The sequence below is a fragment of the Sinocyclocheilus grahami genome, unplaced genomic scaffold (genome assembly GCF_001515645.1).
Source record: "Sinocyclocheilus grahami isolate Dianchi unplaced genomic scaffold, SAMN03320097.WGS_v1.1 scaffold69.1, whole genome shotgun sequence".
Lineage (NCBI taxonomy): Eukaryota > Metazoa > Chordata > Actinopteri > Cypriniformes > Cyprinidae > Sinocyclocheilus > Sinocyclocheilus grahami.
This window is the reverse complement of record NW_015505248.1, coordinates 405,603-427,543: the sequence shown is the minus strand read 5'-3', so window position 1 is coordinate 427,543 and position 21,941 is coordinate 405,603. Positions and strand designations below refer to the sequence as shown.

General features: G+C 36.3%; 1 protein-coding gene across 1 annotated transcript; it reads left to right on the top strand.

Moving 5' to 3' along the window:
- The first annotated feature begins 1,442 nt into the window (after positions 1 to 1,442).
- Positions 1,443 to 20,948, top strand: LOC107585351 (2-oxoglutarate dehydrogenase-like, mitochondrial). Its single transcript, XM_016272354.1, has 21 exons — positions 1,443 to 1,448; positions 1,764 to 1,931; positions 3,763 to 3,865; positions 9,171 to 9,286; positions 9,536 to 9,690; positions 9,875 to 10,021; positions 10,108 to 10,198; positions 10,275 to 10,454; positions 10,612 to 10,737; positions 10,864 to 11,043; positions 12,390 to 12,577; positions 13,192 to 13,259; positions 14,054 to 14,182; positions 15,035 to 15,185; positions 16,753 to 16,880; positions 17,700 to 17,878; positions 18,585 to 18,659; positions 19,166 to 19,291; positions 19,819 to 19,891; positions 19,974 to 20,137; positions 20,748 to 20,948. The coding sequence occupies exons 1-21, from the start codon at positions 1,443 to 1,445 to the stop codon at positions 20,946 to 20,948; spliced, it is 2,754 nt and encodes a 917-aa protein (XP_016127840.1).
- Positions 20,949 to 21,941: the final 993 nt, after the last annotated feature.

Here is a 21,941-nt window from a genome sequence, read left to right as displayed (position 1 = left end):
TGTTCCCAATCAACCTCATGCTTTTGAAGGATTTCATCAGTTCAACCCAGATCACAAGTGCCACTTGGCGATCAAAAGATGGAGCCTTATAAGCGCACTATTGTTTTATGATGAGCAGATGCAGTATTCCCTTGTTTCTCAAATACTGGGGTCAATAAAGGGCCAGACTTTAATAGAAATTTAAATGTCAATGAAATGAGTTAAGAAGCATTACATTCTTGTCAACATTTGTTTCATGAAGAATGAAATTGTGGATGTGGAAGTATCAAATTATATTTATTTTTTAAATGACAGCTGACTTTAATAAGATCCCTGCTAAGGGAGGCTCTCGGCTTCGTCTGTTTCAAGAGCTGAAGTCAGAGAGCACCAAAATGGCATTTTCACTTATAATGGCATGACCTTACTTGTGCTTGGTTACAAGACGCTTTTTGCTCTGACAGTCCTGCAATCTAGAGTTTCGATTATAGCACCAATCAAGAACAGAGAGGTGCAAATGTAGATGTTTTATTATAATGACATGTATAACGGCATCACAGTATGAACCTGTGATTCATATGGCACTTTGTACTATTCTGCTGTTACACAGCACCTTTTGTGGTTATAGAATGAGTGCTGCTCTATATAATACAATTGTGGAGACTATCACTAACATTAATGAGAGTCAGAATTGCTAGTATATTTTTCCACACATAAAAAGGTCATACATGATGCTTTGATCCTGAAAATCATGCATTTGGCATTCTCTTAATGCTGTATTTTAATCATACCTGTTTTACTTTTGAAACGACCATGATAGCAGCCCAGTGATGATTAATGACAATGCTTTATTTTTCTGGTTGTTGGCCACTAAGAGTGATGAAACTAGTTTTGAGGTACTGAGGGGGAGGGAAGGCAATTAGCTCAGACTGTAAAATCTGCCAACATAAAGACCATCAATCTAGATGACTGAAACCACACGGTCAAGCAAATTCTGCACAATCCCTCAGAAAATTAGGAAAGCGTAATTGTCTAATGTGATTAAGAATGAGGTTACTCAAAATATCAATGTTTTCATTAAGCCCTGACGCAACTTAATTTGAAGTCATTTTAATAAATATTTCATTGAATTTTAAACACAATGGTTGCTAGTGTTTATGCTTGTCTGTTAATTACTATTTAACATTTATTAAAAGGAAAGTGCATTAAAAAGCATGGTAGGAAGTGGAAGAGCCAAGCGTTTTCCCATTTATTTGTACAATAAATTTACACACATATAAATATATATATATATATATATATATATACTACTAGTCAGCTAATGTGTGAAAATATCCCATATATAATTCCAATGTACCCATTTTATGTTTAAGGATATGCAATTTCATCTTAACTTCTACAATTCAAATTTAGTAATTTCCAAGGAATTTCCTAGTTTCCAGTTCTGACTGGTGCCAAACTCTGATATGCAGGTAGGTTATATCTGATCCCTTTCCATAAGCATCACAGCACACTGAGCACAGTTGCACTCTCGTGCATTATTTATTGTGCCCATTAACGCTGTAGTGAACTGGATGTTTGGCCATAGGTGTGAAGTAGTTCATGGTGCAGCAACGTTAAAATGCTATCCTTTTGAGTTCCACAGTCATATCAAAAAAATGAATTACATTATAGAGAGAGAGTTAATCTATTCAATCAACAACAGATGACCCTGAAGCTTTTTGTTTCAAACTAATAATTAAGGAAATCTGACCCTTTGAAATGTGCTCTTGTTATATTTGCAACAGTCTTGGGATGCATACTTTCGTAACGCCCAAGCCAGCAGTTCAAAGGAGACTGGAGAGAAGCATCTGTCTGCACTGCTTCAGGGGCGAGGCATGTCCCAGTCACCTGCCATGTCAGAGAAGGTGGTGGAGGATCATTTGGCAGTTCACACTCTTACCAGAGCCTATCAGGTAAGTGAGGAGCTCTGGGTTAAAGGTTCACTCAAAAATGAAAATTTGCTGAAATTGTACTCAGGCCATCCAAGATGTAGATGAGTTTGTTTTTCCATCTGAACAGATTTGCAGAAATTTAGTATTACATCACTTGCTCACCAATAGATCCTCTGCAGTGAAATGTCTTAATGATTTGTTTCTGACAAACACACAGCTGGAGTCTGTGGATTATATAGTGATGTTTTCATCAGCTGTTTGAACTTTCATTCTGATGGCACCCATTCATTTGGTGAGCAACTGATGTAATGTTAAATTTCTCCAAATCTCCAGCAAATTTTCATTTTTGGGTGAACTATTCAGTTTAACCACCAAGAACGATAATTATAACGATAACCATAACTAAGTTTTAAAAATAGTAAAGTATAACAATAGCAAAGTCCACACCACAGATATAACAATTACAGCACAGAGGAACAATATTGTTGGAATCACATTTTTTTTTTCAAGCAGTGCGATTATAATAAACAGAACTTTATCATCCATTGGTGTGGATGTTATTATAGTTTTCATTCTTGATGTGAATAGGCCTTTAGACGTTAGGGAACGTGGATCTAAATGCAGGCAGTTTAATGAGAAAACAAGAAAAAAAAACAGTAAACCAAAAACAGGGACAACAGGAACAAAGAACCAAAACACGAGCAGAAACGTCTCCATTACATTCAACAACTGACAAAGCAAAAGAGAAACACAAGGGATGTTTATACAAGGGAGAACAAAAGGGACCAATGAGATATGGGAACTAGAAAGGAGTGGGTGTGGTCCAATGAGTGACTATGGCAACTGATTAGGGTAACTATGGAGACAAACAAGGCACACAGCTGAAAGTGGCAGAACACACCAAAGTCCCTTTAAGACAAGTCATTTCACTCGGCAGCCATCTTTGAAATGCCTCCCAGGCATGCAAGTGCAGCTCCTATCTCTTTGAATGGGGAAACATCAAATTCTCCAAAACTGTTTGCTAAGCTTATGATTAAATTTCATATTTGAAATCACCAATGAAATCTGACAAGAGCTGTCTCATAAATGTTGTTTCTTTTGCTCAATTAGCATTAAAAAATGTTCAAAATTATTATTCAGACTAGACCAGCCAGTGCGCATGCACAGTCCTAAGTGCACATCTCAGAATGCTGACTGTTTCTATAGCAACCGGGAGTGACACGTCTTGGGTATTCTGTAGTCTTCGAACACACTCAAGGAAACTGGTAACAAAGAAATGCAAGAATTTCAGAGGGGTGTTTTTTTTTTAGTTGAGAGAATCTGATACACAATTTATTTTGATAAAATAATCAAATCATATTCTCTAACATTGGCACTGGACTGCAACAAATCAAAGACAGGCCTGTACAGTACATCCATACATTTTATAGTGTCCCTGTGTAGTTATGCAAAACACGTGATTAGTTCTAACCTAATTAGACTAGCTTTTTCCCTTTTGAAAATGAAAATATCAAAGAGATTGCTTGAATCAAAACAGGTGGTAACATTTTCCCTGCTTCCTCTAGTTAATTAGATGAAGTATCGTAGGGATTTATTAAATTCTGTCTTTTGGCAAAGCCAGCATTTTTCTTCCATCTCCTGTTGCCAGCCTGTTGGGATTGTATGTTCAATTTATTGTGAATCCTTGTGAGATTTGTTAGTCATGTGTCACACTGGTTCATATTTGTGTGGGTCAGATATCCCCTAGTTGAGGAAATGCACTTCCTGGCTCAGTCTCGCTTCTGGTTCTTGTTTTTCTTTGGTTATGGAGATGGCAAGTAACATTCAATCATGTGCATTTTGCTCACTTTAGGCACATGGTCACCATGTGGCCAGGCTGGACCCTCTTGGCATCCTCACTGCCGATCTGGATTCCTTCGTTCCCTCAGATTTAATCACGTCAATTGACAAGCTTGGTGAGATATCCATTTAGCATATTTAATATTTAACTTCATGGCTCTTATAAATACTCACTTCATTTCAGTGTCTTACTTTATGAAGGATCTTTGTTCTGAAATCATCCAGCAAATGCTGACAGCGAGGCTAACAGAGAATAATAACAAAAACACTCTTAAGGATGAGCCCCAAGCAAGGAAATTCAATACGGCAGCTGCTGAGTAATAAATACACTGCTAAATATATTTTTATCTTACAGACTTATTGACATGACAATGTCATATTATGTCTAGTCATTAATGCAAATCATACATATACTGTATACTGTATGTTGACATTATCATCTTCTATGATAAGTATTTCTGTATTACAATGTAAACCCCTTAACTGTGACCGTCCCACCTGTGGGATGGTTGACGCTCTTTTTGGTTGTTGTCCTTTTTCTCTATCAAATCTTTAAGCAATCATCATAACTATCATAGTATATACTATTTGAAAGCTTAGAAGCCCAAGATTCATCCTGTGAAAACCATTTTGAAATCGGACATTGCGTTACCATGGAAATGGTACTTTAAAATCTTTTGGCGGTCTCCTCCCCATTAGTGGGCAGTGTCAATTGTCATATTACAAAATGCATTACGGTCTTTTAGAATCAAACCTTTTTATAATCTTGACAAAAAACAGCAAGGTCTGAGTCTCAGGATTCCATATTTGGTGGGAGATAGAGGTAATATTGACAGAGAAATCTAAACATTTGTGACAGAAAAATGCATTAAAAAAAATTCAGTGGAGTTTGGATGGCACCCGGTGGCTGTTTGTGGTATAACGCCCTAAATAAAATTCACAGGAACCTCAATTTTTTTCATATCAACTTCAAATTTGGAACATAACTTATTTAGACAAGGCTTTAATTGTATACCAGTTTTAGAGTAAAACCTGTTATGTAAAATATTTATTATAAATAAAATAAAATGAATATAGTGCATTTTATTTACCGTAAATGTAAACTTCTATAACTTTTTGATACTTACATTTTTTTAAATTTAATTCCACTTTTGCAATAATCTGCTGATTTTCTTCTTTAAAAAGAGACCAACCTTTGGTCTGTATTCCAAAGTGTTCATAAATTACAACAATTTAAGTTTGGATAGTGCACTTTCATGCTATTTTAAAAAATGGGGGCTGACAGTTAAGGGGTTAATAAAGTTAAAACCTGTCCAGATAATGAAATAAAGGGGAAAAAAAAGCTTTATTAAAGGAATTAAATTATTGAAAAGAAATCTTCATGAAGAATATTGACATAATCTTTTATTATTAATTCTTAGAATAATATTTTCATATTTAAAAAAAATATTTTAAAATGAAAAAAAAGTTATATATATAAAGGGATGAAAAGCATGTATTTTAACGAACATGCAGAAATATACAGGAAAAAAATAGAAATGACACACGTCAAGATCATTAAATTTCTTAAAATGTTGTATAATTTTATCTTTTTATGGCAAGGAAAGGTTAGTTCAGGTTGTAAAATCATGTCATGGTGTGACTCTTGATATTTATGATATTGAATGAATTGACCTTAAAAGCTCATGTTATTTGTAATAAAATATTTTAAATTGAATTTTTAAAATTTAAATAGAATAAAACAAAATCTAAATCATATGAAACCAACATGAATACAAACAATATATTTCTAAGAATGTGTTTTTAAAACAGATTATTATTATTATTATTATTTTCCCCTTCATCAAGGACACTTTAATGTCATTGAGCAACAGATTTCAGGCTTCCAAAAATATATAACAGTATTTTTGTCTTTTGATTTTAAATCTTTATCTTTGTGGTTTATTTTGTCTAATGTCAGCGTTACTGTTCTGTCTTGCATTACAAGCCAGCGCAAGCTACCGGAGCTGTGTCTAATGTAATTGGTGGCTGACCTTGCCAACCCCAGCCACTGTGTTTATACGTCACTGTAGCAACAAAGCTGCACCCATCCACTGCATACATCTCCTTTTTAATTATGAAAGGAAAATTAGATTGTCGGAGCCCATTACGGTCTTTTAGAATCAAACCTTTTTATAATCTTGACAAAAAACAGCAAGGTCTGAGTCTCAGGATTCCATATTTGGTGGGAGATAGAGGTAATATTGACAGAGAAATCTAAACATTTGTGACAGAAAAATGCATTAAAAAAAATTCAGTGGAGTTTGGATGGCACCCGGTGGCTGTTTGTGGTATAACGCCCTAAATAAAATTCACAGGAACCTCAATTTTTTTCATATCAACTTCAAATTTGGAACATAACTTATTTAGACAAGGCTTTAATTGTATACCAGTTTTAGAGTAAAACCTGTTATGTAAAATATTTATTATAAATAAAATAAAATGAATATAGTGCATTTTATTTACCGTAAATGTAAACTTCTATAACTTTTTGATACTTACATTTTTTTAAATTTAATTCCACTTTTGCAATAATCTGCTGATTTTCTTCTTTAAAAAGAGACCAACCTTTGGTCTGTATTCCAAAGTGTTCATAAATTACAACAATTTAAGTTTGGATAGTGCACTTTCATGCTATTTTAAAAAATGGGGGCTGACAGTTAAGGGGTTAATAAAGTTAAAACCTGTCCAGATAATGAAATAAAGGGAAAAAAAAAGCTTTATTAAAGGAATTAAATTATTGAAAAGAAATCTTCATGAAGAATATTGACATAATCTTTTATTATTAATTCTTAGAATAATATTTTCATATTTAAAAAAAATATTTTAAAATGAAAAAAAAGTTATATATATAAAGGGATGAAAAGCATGTATTTTAACGAACATGCAGAAATATACAGGAAAAAAATAGAAATGACACACGTCAAGATCATTAAATTTCTTAAAATGTTGTATAATTTTATCTTTTTATGGCAAGGAAAGGTTAGTTCAGGTTGTAAAATCATGTCATGGTGTGACTCTTGATATTTATGATATTGAATGAATTGACCTTAAAAGCTCATGTTATTTGTAATAAAATATTTTAAATTGAATTTTTAAAATTTAAATAGAATAAAACAAAATCTAAATCATATGAAACCAACATGAATACAAACAATATATTTCTAAGAATGTGTTTTTAAAACAGATTATTATTATTATTATTATTTTCCCCTTCATCAAGGACACTTTAATGTCATTGAGCAACAGATTTCAGGCTTCCAAAAATATATAACAGTATTTTTGTCTTTTGATTTTAAATCTTTATCTTTGTGGTTTATTTTGTCTAATGTCAGCGTTACTGTTCTGTCTTGCATTACAAGCCAGCGCAAGCTACCGGAGCTGTGTCTAATGTAATTGGTGGCTGACCTTGCCAACCCCAGCCACTGTGTTTATACGTCACTGTAGCAACAAAGCTGCACCCATCCACTGCATACATCTCCTTTTTAATTATGAAAGGAAAATTAGATTGTCGGAGCCGACTGAAAAAAACACTTTCATTGCAAAGTGAGGATTTCCAGTTATTAGACCATTCATCAAATGACAAATTGTGAATTTTCTGCACATAAAACCCAATGCGTGCTATTTCTAAGATGTTCCTGTGTGTAATCTTTTAGATCAGTCTTTTCATTTTAGCTCAGGGCTTCCGAAGACCATTGGAAGTTGCTTCACTAATCTTATAATCAGAGCTGATAGCACTTCATATTATATAAGGATCAAGATTATTGTAATGAAGTTTAGTAACACTGCTTGTACCAGTGCTTGCGTTTTGGTTATTTGGTGACTCATAGTGCTCGATTAATGGAAAGGGGGAGAGAGAGCACGTATGTGTCTCCTTTTAGGGGCTGTAGCTGTGTAAGTGGTCAGCAAACAATTCCTCATTCGGCCATTACAGATTCCCCAGTCTCAGACAGCGACAGCGACAGGAACTGGAAGGGAGAGCTATGCCCCAGACTCAATCGCAAGCACAGGTTAATGTTATCTGAGATAAAGGCCCATAAATCTTCCCCTTTGCTCCTGTCAGGTCCTATTGCCTTTAGTGTCGCCAGAGTAGAAGGATGTAGGACATGTTCTCACAACAGATCGAAAAAGAGAGAGTAGTAGCCAGTGAGAAGACCTCTCAAAACATGCCTCTTTTACCTTAGTACACTCTCATTGTGTCGGTCAGGTCAGGTTTTGTCAGAGCTTTTCCTAAAGCATCTGTGCAGCTAATGAGGGCATGTATTGGACCAGAGGCTCTTAATTTCGGTACGATGCATCTTTCCTCTTTATCTGTACTGTGACTTTAATTACATTTGCACCTGTCTCCTCTTGTGTGTGCTCCTCTCTTGAGGAGACACAGTCTTACTGATAGACCCCAGTGTTATCTACAGGAAGCATTTACAAACTACTACTGTATGATTGCTTGCTTTTCTTTCACTGTTTGTGGGTGTAACTAACCATGAAATTGGTAATGATGTTAGTTAGGCTTTACATATCAGGGCTCTAGGCTGTGGCTAAGTGGTTGAAAATGTGTCAAAATCTAAAAATGTGCCACATTAATTTAAAATCTATAAAGTTTTGTGTCTGTCCTTATGCAGTTTTGTCGGTTATCCTCATCTTAAAATTGGTCGTGAAGCAGTCGTTACACTCTGGTTATTCACCATTGTAAAATTCAAGAATAATGAAAGTATGACTATATCCAAACAAAACAAATGATCGCCAGTACATGACATCCGGTCTGGTCTAGCCACAAAAGTTAATTTCAATGCATCTGAAGCCCAAAAAATATGCATACGAACATGATCTGAATTCCATACTACTCTCCATTGTAAATGACTTCCAGTCTGTCCTTTGTCTGAGATAGTGAAAAGGATGCTTTAGCTTGTGGCAGTATTTCCTGCAAGCATCAACAAACACAGCTTGAGCTGTGATGTGCGATTCACAAATAAATGACTCTTATAAAATGGTTCTTTTTAATGAGTCAGTCAAAAAAGATTCATAAAACAGACTTATAAGGCAGCTGTTTGAATCAGATTCACTCAATAAATCATTAATAGCCGTTTTTGAGACTGCGAGTCATTCTTCAGTTATTCTTCAGTAACTGTGTTGTACAAATTACAAAAGAGTTTTGTTGTGTACATGAATAATGGTATTCTATAATATACTGCAGGTTTAGTTTTAATATTAAATCAACTGTGAGAGAAAGCTGTTTGAGTGACTTGTTGGAACCACAATCAGTACATCTTTACCTCATAATATTTGGTTTAAAAAGGAACATTGCATGGATTTGATTAAATGTCAATACAGTATTTCTTTTGTTGCTGTTTTTGCACGAATATGCTTCTCCTCTTGAATCTTTAGGGTCGTACGGCTTGGAAGAATCTGATCTGGATAAATCATTTCAGTTGCCACTAACCACATTTATTGGGGGAAATGAAAGCACACTCCCACTGAGAGAAATCATACACAGACTTGAGGTGGGTAGATGCTGGATTGTGACATCACCCAGTATTTGAATAGAAACACTCTTTCCTCATTCCTCATTAGCTGGTTTTGTGCTTGGATTGATTCAGATATGACATTGACTAGTTCATCTGAAAGGATGTAATTTGGGCAAATATGACAAGCTCATTGCTTATATTATGTTGATTTTTAATTATACTTCAAAAATGAATGCATTAATGAATGAATGAAAGGGTAAATAGAATTTACTTGGAATGTTCCAGACATCATACTGTGGTCATACTGGAGTGGAATTCATGTTCATTAACAATATGGAGCAGTGCCAATGGATTCGACAGAAGTTTGAAACTCCAGGAAGCATGACATTTTCTGACAGAGAGAAGAGGACTTTGCTGGCCAGGCTGGTTCGCTCAACACGGTGCGTATCTTTAAAATAAAGTACTGCATCTGTGTTCTTTCCTTGTCTTTGTATTAGAGAATTATTTTTCCATGCTTAAACCTAGTTTAATATTGGAATCAGAACTGCATTTTATTTCTTCTTTTTAATTAAGCAAAGTAAAGCTGACGAAATAATTTTTTTTTAACTTGATTCAATGTTCTATGTTTGAGGACTTTCTTGCTCGCAAATGGTCTTCAGAGAAACACTTTGGTTTGGAAGGCTGTGAGGTTCTCATCCCTGCCCTGAAGATGATCATTGATAAGTCCAGTGAAGCTGGTATAGAGAGTGTAATTATGGGAATGCCTCACAGGTACCCCTAAAGCCTGCTCCATTCAATCTCACTCTGCTCTTATGAATCCACCCAAGCAATAATAACACAACGTCTGATTCACACAGAGGCCGACTGAACGTCCTGGCCAACGTAGTTCGCAAAGATCTGGATCAGATATTCTGTCAGTTCGATCCCAAACTTGAGGCTGCAGATGAGGTAATACAATTACATCTGATGAAAGATGATTTTCGTTTTATTTTCATTCTGTTATTGCACTTCTGATGTTCTTCAGGGTTCGGGAGATGTGAAATATCACTTGGGGATGTACCATAAACAGATAAACAGGGAAACAGATAAGAATATCACATTGTCTCTGATGGCAAACCCCTCTCACCTAGAGGCGGTATATCCTGTCGTTCAGGGCAAGACCAAGGCAGAGCAGTTTTACAGAGGAGACACTGAAGGAAGGAGGGTAGTCCATTTATCTTCAGATTATCTTTAAAGATGAGCCACAGTAAAATATATCAACATATTCTTTTTCTGCTGTATAATAGCTAATTCATTTGGAATGTTGGATATATACAAACCAACAACAGTGTTTTTAAAGCCATCAGTTTCTTTCTTTGCAGGTGATGTCCATTCTGAATTTTGACGCTGCTTTTGCGGGTCAGGGAGTTGTCTATGAAACCTTCCATCTCAGTGAACTGCCTTCATATACCACTCACGGCACCATCCATGTTGTGGTCAATAATCAGGTTAACATCAAACATCAGATTTTCCTATGAAAAATCGACCTTGTTAAAACCTGAGGAGTGGCTTTCCGCCAAATCTTTGACCTTTTAGTATATTGTAGATTGATGAGTGTTATCTGATGTTGCCAGATTGAATTCACCACAGATCCCCGAATGGCACGTTCCTCTCCCTACTCAACGGATGTGACTCGCGTAGTCAATGCACCCATCTTCCATGTCAACGCTGATGACCCAGAGGCTGTGATGTATGTTTGTAAGGTTGCTGCAGAATGGAGAAACTCTTTCAACAAGGATGTGGTGATAGACCTGGTAAATACTGTGAAGACACATCCTACATGTTAATGAAAATATCACTGAATGCTACGATTAATCACTTGCTGGTAAGGACTGCTCGATTACACAACTAAAGATCCATTAACCTGGTTCAAGTATCACAATCTTTTCTCTTACACTTAGGGATGCCAACCAATGGTCTGTGAAGGTACTACAGGGGCTCCATGGACAGATATTTAAAACCATTGCCTCTGTTTTTGTGACTTCAGCGGTCACTTACATTTTAGAAAATATGTCCGGTTACTAAATTTATTTTTACTTTTGCAATTAAATTGTTACAAAACAAAGCTAAAACATGATCAGTGGTTGTGCATCCCTGGGCAATATACAGTAGTGATGTTTTGTTTGTGAATGTATCAAATGGTTCTGAATGAATTGAGTAAAACGTTACTGAATGAATCAGTTTTTTTTTTTAGGAGTTGATGATTCTCTTTTCTAACAATGTAACCATGAAAAAAAACTTACTGTAGTGTCCTCATTACTAAAGGCCTATTCACACCAATAAAAAACTGTTACATAACTTTTATTCATTATGCACATTTTAAAGTGGGGAAGTCGTGGCCTAATGGTTAGAGAGTCGGACTCGTACCGGCAGGGATTGTAGGTGGGGGAGTGAATGTACAGCGCTCTCTTCCACCTTCAATACCTTGACTGAGGTGCCCTTGAGCAAGGCACCAAACCCCCAACTGCTCCCCGGGCGCCGCAACAAAACATGGCTGCCCACTGCTCTGGGTGTGTGTTCACTGCTGTGTGTGTGCACTTTGGATGGGATAAATGCAGAGCACTAATTCCGAGTATGGGTCACATTCTATCTATATATTGATATTGTTGTGATGTGGACTCAGATATTGTCTTATAGATAAATAGATTTGTAATTTAGGTTTTGCATTTATGATCATATGATCCTGAGTGGCACACCCTCAGAACTCATTTTGAACACTGAGGAAATGTATTTGAAATCTTACTTGGGTTTACTGGATTAATTTTACTAATCCAGTTTAAACAACGTCTAAAATATTCAACTTTAATTTGTAACTGTTAAATATGTAGAAAAGAACGGAAAAGAGTAAAAACAGGATAAACATTGTATCTTAGGTAAACAGTGGCAATAGTGTTTTTTAGAAATTGCTTGGTTGATTAATGATACTGAATTTGCGTATTAATACACATATATTGAATTTGTTGATATATTTTATAGGTGTGCTACCGGCGGTTTGCTTATTAATACACATATATTGACGATGTTGATATATTTTATAGGTGTGCTACCGGCGGTTTGCTTATTAATACACATATATTGACGATGTTGATATATTTTATAGGTGTGCTACCGGCGGTTTGGACATAATGAGATGGATGAGCCCATGTTCACTCAACCCCTCATGTACAAGCAGATCCGCAAACAGGAACATTTGCTGAAGAAGTACGCTGACAAGCTCATCTCTGAGGGAGTTGTAACACTGCAAGAGTTGGAGGTTTGTGTCTCACTCTATGAAAATCTCATTACTGTGTCATTATGTAATGTGAAAATATCCACCTGCTGTTGTTCCTCCCACAGGTCATCCTAATTGACCTTTTTAACTCATCTAAAACATCTTTTCCACAGCTGTTGTTTTCCTGGCCTATTAGGGAGTGATGGGTTTACTGTACCATTTGTATATTGTTTCCTGACAATTGATGGAGGCTGTGTTCAGATGCTCAGCCAATGTCTTTTCTTTCTGGCGATGACATGTTTCATACTTCATCCGCTGACCCAGGCTCTCGTTCCCTGGGCTCAGAGCTAGCCACCCCTCCCCTCCCAACCACCCTCAGATTTGTGTCACCGTAGAAACCACAATCGTAAGACCAAACCATCCCTCCGGTGCAGATAGCTGACACCTTGTCTCGCCCGGCGACAGCTCGTTTTATTTACAACTGCATCCCTGTCACTCTTCACTTGCTGACATAGCTCAGGGGATTTCACTTAGAGAATAAATTGTAACTGGAATCTTGCTGTTTTCTCTACGCCGTAGCACATAGGTGCCATGAATCGTTAATTAATAATTTGTCACAAATGTGTCATGTGTCTGGGTTTTTCATGAATATAGTGGATGGCGGGCTAGCACTGTGAATTGTTTTCAGGAGGAGGTATGCCAGCTCTAAAGATGAGAAGATCCTACACATCCACCACTGGCTTGACTCTCCGTGGCCAGGTACATACTGAAGACTTTATAGATGCTAGGCGTTTCAGTGAATATAGTATAAGATCAGCATTTCTCGACCTTTTTGACTCCAAATCCTCCCATTGTTTGTCACCTTTTTCATGTCACCTTTATTTTTATATAGCTCTACTGAAGACAGAAGGGTCGTTATTCAGCTCAAGCAGTAACAGTTGTCGATGTTGCAAAAATCATGAATTATGAACCAATTCGAGTACCAATTCAATAATATTGTCATTATTCAGCTCAATTCAGTTCAAGTTTTGTTATTATTTTGTTCTCATCCATAACAATATTTGAAGGTTCCCTATAGTCCTAGTTTTGTTTTCAAAACCTTTAACTTTTAATTAGATTTTAATGAATGGGCACTCCTAGTTACTGTAAATTAAAAAAGTAACTAAAATAGTTATAATTAAAAAATAAAATAATTACATTACAGTGATTTATTGGATAAAGATCAAGTACAAGGATTTCTAAAAATCTTTTTACACACAATTTATTGTCAGTAAAATATTTTAATATTTAAAAAAAAATTATATTCTTTATAAAATGCCCATGGCATTTTAAGATTCATTTATACAGTATGCCATTTCCGGGTTTAGAGATCACACTACCTCTTATATCCAGGTTTTCCCAGACTGGAAATAGATTTTAATACTTGTTTTGTCATATTTAAAATAATTTTAAGTCTTCTTTAGGCTCCCTTTAAAGTTTGCTAAGGCCCACTGGTAGAACACCACTGGTTTAGATCCTATTGGTGGTGATATGTGTTCTGTTTTGTGTTTAAGACTTCTTCAAACCAGATGGGGAGCCAAAGAGCATGAGCTGCCCTCCCACTGGACTAAACAAAGAGGTGCTCAGGCACATTGGTGAGGTAGCCAGTTCAATCCCTCTAAAGGATTTTGCCATTCATAGTGGTGAGTTTTGGATATTTTAGCATTAAATTCAGAGATCTGTTTGTGGCAGTGTTGAAACCACAATTTCTATCCCAAATTATACAAGTATTCCTAAACTTGGGGTGCTGTAGCCCAGTGGGCAAAAATCTAGGCTGGTAACTGAAAGGATGCTGGTTCAAAAACTGGTAAAAAGCTTAATCCCTGAACTATCACCATTGTATCATTGTGCAAGGGGCCTGTCAAACTCCAAATATACATTATGAGCATAAGGCATATTAACACATATGGCATAGACATATTACATATAAAACTTTTATATTAAAAAAATTACATGATAATGATACCTAATATGATAAAAAAGAAGAAAAAAAATCAAGCATAGCTATGCTTTTACAAGAAACAGTCTTATTTTGTGATTGGTCCCAGATGCATAATATATATTTTTTTTCCATCAAGCCCAAAAAGAAAAGAAATTAAAATAAACATGGCCAATATTTGCAATAAAGGTAGTACATATATAAAGTATTTTCCTACTGAATATGAATTAACTTTATAAATGTTATTTATTTTCTCTGTGTGTAAATAAAAAAGCAGCAAGCTTAATGTTGGTTTGATAAATCTTTTATACTTCTATGCTTTTTTTCCTGTTGGACCGACAAAAATCCCATAGACTTCCAATGAAAACTTCTACTATCTAGCTTATATATCAAGCAGGGCTTTGTCAAGCCAACATTAAAGTCTGTCTTGACCAACTTTACTTTAAAAATAAATAAAATGAATTGCATTTATTTTCAAAGTGTCACACAACAAAAGATACAAGTGTCTGATTTTCTATATGTTCTGCATCTGTGTTATGTCATTGAGACATTTCAGGCTTGTCATGTATCCTTCGAGGCAGAGCGGATATGGTTGTGAAACACACGATGGACTGGGCCTTGGCAGAATACATGGCCTTCGGCTCTTTGCTGAAGGATAGTATTCATGTGCGACTCAGTGGACAAGATGTGGAAAGAGGAACATTTAGGTAAGATAGTCAGTCCATTTCATGAAAACTACTGTAGCTGCTCACTTTTTAAGTATTATGATTTATGAAGGAAGCACATGCAGTCACGGAAGACTAGACAAAACAGTGTGATTTCATGTATTGGGCCACTTTCCATTCCTAAACTGACTAGATTTCTGTAACTAAAAATAACCAAGTATATATTTTCTACCTTATGGCTCCATTAAAACTAAAATGTCAACACATTGACAAATGACGTCAGCTTGTCACACGCAGGCAAACCCGTTTTATGTCACCCCACAGCAGTACAGACACATACTCCCACGTCTGTTCGTTACTGTCATGAGCAAGGTATTTTGGCCAGGTTTGTTTGAAATAATACACACATGAATGAAACTCTGAGACATCAGCGCAGCTGGCAATATTTACGGATTCAAATTACAGTTTTTGACTCTAGATTTTCCTTTCAATGGGCTACACTGGACGATTTTATGCTTTGCTTAAAACATAATGTAGGTAAAATGCGAGTGAAAAGACATCAGCAAAGTGGCTTCTGTGCTTTTTTATCAAAGTAGATTGTCTGCTGGTGCATATATTCGGTGCTATCTTTTCTTCACATGCAAAGGCTTTGGGAGTGAACATATTGGTGTGCTCCAGTCTGCTGGTTCTGCTTGTTACTCAGGGAGTTAATGGCTATGAGTAATTGATTCAGTCTACTGTGTTTGGGAATGCACTGAGTACTGTGCTCTGGTCCCTTGATTGATGAAACCAACACACAGCTGATGCACTGTGGAAACTGTTTACTCCCCAGATTCTCTGTGTTTCCAGAGCTAACCATTGAGACAGGACACTTTAGCTTAAAGAGCCACTTTTGATTTACATTTGTGATTAAATTAGCGTAGCAGACAGACCCCAATTAGCCTGAACACATTCCTTGTGGTTACATTCTCTATTTCACAACATTATCTATCAGAGGAGCCCATATTTGTCAAATGTGAATTACCCAGCTTGTTGATAAATATATGTGGTTAATACTGTACTTAGGCTAAATGTTATGTAATGTCTGTGTACTCATTGTGAATCGGGACGGCCAGCGCTAGACATCATTACTGTGATATTTAAAGGACTTTAAAGATCTAATCTAAGATGTATAATCGCACTGCGGGTCTGATGGCTTGTTTGAACATCGCATCAGAGTAAGCCTGCAAAACACCACATCTCCTGTCTAAAATCCACTGCCGCCCATGATCTCTCACACTGATAGGACATAAAGAGTTAGAGTGCCTCTGACATTACAGCTTAAGAAAAGATTCCATAAAAATCCTTAAGGTGTTATTTTATTTTATGTGTACATATATATGTACATATGTACATACACACACACACGTTCAAATGTTTGAAGTCGGTAAGAATTAAAAAAATATTTTTTTATTTTATGTTTTGAAAGAAGTATTCCATTACTCCAGTCTTTAGTGTCACATGATCCTTCAGAAATCATTATAATATGTTGAATTGGTGTTCAAGAAACATTTCTTATTATTATAAATATTGAAAACAGCTGTGTAAATTGTGTGTGGTGTCTTTGCAGTCACCGTCACCACGTCTTGCATGATCAGGAAGTTGATAAGCGCTTCTGCGTTCCAATGAACCACATGTGGCCGAACCAGGGTCTCTACACAGTGCACAACAGCTCCCTGTCTGAATATGGGGTTTTGGGTAAGAACCACCTATGCTCATTTTTCATCTTTTATCAATCAGCGTGCACAATTTTTTTTAAATATATAGGATAGTTCATTTTTCTGAGTTGAGAGACTTTATTTCATAACAAGTTACAAAAATAATGATAGAATAATGTAATATACTGTATAATAGGGCATGCTATCAGCAGACTCACCATTCCCTCCATCCCATTGGGCAACAGTAAAACAATGCCATTGTGGCGGACCCACTTGGCCTGGCCTGCAGAGATGAACTGGTCAATGATGCACTGGGCTGTGTTGTGGAAGTTCCCAAACTGAGCCTCCCAGCACACCAGGGCATTAGGATTAGCCATGGCAAAACCCAGCTCAAACCCTAAGCAACATGGGCATGTCAGAACATAAAATTTGGACATAAACATAATACTGTATAAAAGCTTCTTAGTATGGATTTTGCAAATATATGTGCTGTTGAATATTGGGAGCAGTTTGTTCTTGTACAGGCTGCTCATTTCTGGAGTTAATTTTACGGATATCTAAACCTCGGATTGTTAATTTATTTATATATAATCAATCAGCGTGCACAAAATGTTTTTATATATATATATATATATATATAAAAACATTTTGTGCACGCTGATTGATTATATATAAATAAATTAACAATCCGAGGTTTAGATATCCGTAAAATTAACTCCAGAAATGAGCAGCCTGTACAAGAACAAACTGCTCCCAATATTCAACAGCACATATATTTGCAAAATCCATACTAAGAAGCTTTTATACAGTATTATGTTTATGTCCAAATTTTATGTTCTGACATGCCCATGTTGCTTAGGGTTTGAGCTGGGTTTTGCCATGGCTAATCCTAATGCCCTGGTGTGCTGGGAGGCTCAGTTTGGGAACTTCCACAACACAGCCCAGTGCATCATTGACCAGTTCATCTCTGCAGGCCAGGCCAAGTGGGTCCGCCACAATGGCATTGTTTTACTGTTGCCCAATGGGATGGAGGGAATGGTGAGTCTGCTGATAGCATGCCCTATTATACAGTATATTACATTATTCTATCATTATTTTTGTAACTTGTTATGAAATAAAGTCTCTCAACTCAGAAAAATGAACTATCCTATCCTGTCAGACGTTATACTGTGCTTGTAGCACGCACTCTTCAATTGCACGTGCAAGTGTGGCGGCCGCACACTGTATCATTTCACTAAAGCGCAAAATAAACTATGAGCATGCAACGTGTGAAATAAAAGTAAAGTACCAATAAATCACATAACTGGTACTTTGTGTGCTAGCTGGGAAGGATTTGCATGAAGATATTATATTTTTTTAAACAAATTTCATCAAACAGATTTATATATATATCTCATAAAGTGGGTCGTGGCTTGATGACCATGGAACAATGTGGGTCCCACGTCCAAACCAGTTGAGAAGCACTGTATTAGACCATATCAAAGCAAATGCTATTTTTAGTGTCAGTTATGTAGATCATAACAGTCCTATTGACCACTGAATCTAATTTCCTGCAGAGATAAAATGCAGGGTAAAATCTTTTTCAGTCCTTTCCTTGACTCAATGGCAGAATAGCTGTACTAAGATCAATAATGATAACTCAAGTTTGGTCTGAGCCAATAAATGAGGCTATAATTCTTTAGCTTAGTGTGGCATTTGATAGACCTACACTCATTAGTGCTGGTGTGTTTGCACTAATGAGCAGGGCTCGGAGCACTCATCAGCACGGCCTGAGCGCTTCCTGCAGATGAGCAAGTTTGACCCTGATCGCTATCCGATGGCCCTTCCTGCCATGCCTCATGCTGAATGGCCACAGGTAGTTTGAAACGTACACACTTCACTGATTGCCAATTTGTTTGATGCTTAATATAGTTCTTGTTAAAACTGCTTTCCTTTTTAGTTTAGCAGTATGTCAGTTACAGTGGCAGGGCATCATGGGTAAAGACATTGGGGTGACAAGAATGGTACTAATTACAACCCTGATCAGTATTTACAAAACACGATCATTAAACAGGTTATTGACAAAAACAATCAGAAGTTAAATCAATTCATGAATGTTCTCTTTATGCAAAGGAAGTCTTTGGTGAAAATTTAAAAATCTAATATTTGTGCTATCGTGGAATCTTATATAATAATAAATTAATCATTAAATATTTGAAAAGAATAAACATGTTGAAATATCATATAATTGTTTTGTTTTTTTAAGAAAGTTTTTACTTTGACACATAATGGGATTTTTTTGACATGATATTTTTAATGAGCTGTGGTTTATTTACCTCATTTAAGGAATTCACTGGAGACTGTGAGGTCCAGCAGCTCTATGAGTGTAATTGGATCGTGGCCAATTGTTCAACACCTGCCAACTACTTCCATGTGCTTAGAAGGCAAATCTTATTACCATTCAGAAAGCCAGTAAGACAAAACTTTCAGCTGTCAGCAGCCTAATCTTTTTAATGCATTTTGTGGATTCGTATATATATACACACACACACACACACACAACTAGAATGTACAATTGAGAGAAATTGTAAACTAAGAGATGTAGTATTTATTTAGACTTAAGTTTAATGTCACAGCTGCTGTGATGGTAGTTTGATGGACTTTATTAACTTAAGCTTTAACTTAGTTTTTATGTGAAAGTTTGACATATCCCAGCACTCCTTTGCTTCTGTGCCACTGCAATTGTCTAAAGTGATTCCCTGTTGTGGAGGTTTGTGGAGCATGAGAAAATCTCTTCCTGAGCAAATTAATCCATGATCGTCTGGGAATGATATTGTTTGTTTAAAAGTGCTCTTAATTTACTGTTTTGCTTGGTTTCACAGCTGTGGTTGTGTTACTATTTTTTTTATTTCCTTAGATTGGCTTTTTAAAGTGCCTAAATGCAACTATAAATCAAAAACAGTTTATTTGACTGACCACATTTTCATATTCTTATTCAGCTGATCATTTTCACAGCAAAGTCTTTACTGAGGCTGCCCGAGGCGCGCTCCAGTTTCAATGAGATGATCACAGGTACAAAATTCTGGTAGACTTTAGAATTCTGTCCAGCTTTTGGGGATAGAATTTGGCCATATCTAATTCATCAATATTGCAGGGACAAAATTCCTAAGGATAATTCCAGATGATTGTCCTGCATCCAAAAATCCAGAAAAAGTCAAAAGGGTCATCTTCTGCACTGGAAAAGTGTACTATGAGCTGGCAAAAGAGAGAAAACTGCTGAAGTTGGAGGAGGATGTTGCAATTGTCAGATTGGAGCAGGTTGCCAACTATAGTTGTCTGTGGTGTAATGACACTGCAAAAATTACGTAAGGCCACGTTTCCTCATAGTGCACCCTAAGGATCCAATGTGGCGAGTCTCTTTTTAAAGGAAAAGTTCACCCAAAAGTGAAAATTTGCTGAACATTTACTCACCCTCAGGCCATCTAAGATGTGTCTGTTTCTTCATCGGAACAGATTTGGAGAGATTTAGCATTACATCACTTGCTCACCAATGGATCCTCTGCAGTGCCATCAGAAAGAGTGTCCAAACAGCCAATAAGAACAACTCCAGTCCATCAGTTAATGTCTTGTGAAGCAAAAAGCTACATGTTTGTAATAAACATCATTAAGATGTTTTTAATTTCAAACGAGTCCTCTATCCATAATATTGCTTTCTCCTGTTGTCACATCTGAATCAGAATTATGCACAGATCAAGCAAAAACAGTCCAAAAAAGTTCTCAACAAGTATGAAGGTGGATTTTGATGCGAGAGGACAACATGGGATTGACTTTTTCATTGGAGGAAGCATTATGAATTATGGACTATGGATTATTTTGGCCAGATCCAGCAGTTCAAAGTTGAAATGTCTTAATAATGGATTTGTTTAAGAATAAGATGAGAAACTTCATTGTCATGTCCAAAAATCCAGAAAAAGTCAAAAGGGTCATCTTCTGCACTGGAAAAGTGTACTATGAGCTGGCAAAAGAGAGAAAACTGCTGAAGTTGGAGGAGGATGTTGCAATTGTCAGATTTGAGCAGGTTGCCAACTATAGTTGTCTGTGGTGTAATGACACTGCAAAAATTACGTAAGGCCACGTTTCCTCATAGTGCACCCTAAGGATCCAATGTGGCGAGTCTCTTTTTAAAGGAAAAGTTCACCCAAAAGTGAAAATTTGCTGAACATTTACTCACCCTCAGGCCATCTAAGATGTGTCTGTTTCTTCATCGGAACAGATTTGGAGAGATTTAGCATTACATCACTTGCTCACCAATGGATCCTCTGCAGTGCCATCAGAAAGAGTGTCCAAACAGCCAATAAGAACAACTCCAGTCCATCAGTTAATGTCTTGTGAAGCAAAAAGCTACATGTTTGTAATAAACATCATTAAGATGTTTTTAATTTCAAACGAGTCCTCTATCCATAATATTGCTTTCTCCTGTTGTCACATCTGAATCAGAATTATGCACAGATCAAGCAAAAACAGTCCAAAAAAGTTCTCAACAAGTATGAAGGTGGATTTTGATGCGAGAGGACAACATGGGATTGACTTTTTCATTGGAGGAAGCATTATGAATTATGGACTATGGATTATTTTGGCCAGATCCAGCAGTTCAAAGTTGAAATGTCTTAATAATGGATTTGTTTAAGAATAAGATGAGAAACTTCATTGTCATTATAATAATACAATGAAATTTGTTTGGTAGCTCTCAGAGTTTGTTACCAATACAGATTTTCGCTTCATCGGAGCTGTGACAATTACTTGTGGATTATTGTGATGTTTTTATTAGCTGTTTGAACTCTCATTTTGACGGCACCCATTCTCAGTGATGTAATACTAAATTTCTCCAAATCTGTTCCATTGAAGAAACAAAGTCATCTAGCCTACACCTTGGATGACCTGAGCAATTTTCAGCCATTTTTCATGTTTGAGTGAACTATTCCTTTAAGATAAATGTTTGGTGTAGCCTAAACAAATTTATATACACCGAGCTAAAAACTTTCACATTCACTTTTAGGTTTGTTGACCGTGACCCTGCTGCAGCCCCTGCCACAGGAAACAAATTCACTCATCTAGCTGAGCT

What these genes read in the sequence shown, in the direction of transcription:
- LOC107585351 (XM_016272354.1), top strand. An exon ending in GAGACACTGAAGGAAGGAGG is followed by an intron (nt 10,455 to 10,611) that starts GTAGTCCATTTA and finishes CTTTCTTTGCAG; the next exon opens with GTGATGTCCATTCTGAATTT. An exon ending in ACCCTGATCGCTATCCGATG is followed by an intron (nt 18,660 to 19,165) that starts GCCCTTCCTGCC and finishes ACCTCATTTAAG; the next exon opens with GAATTCACTGGAGACTGTGA.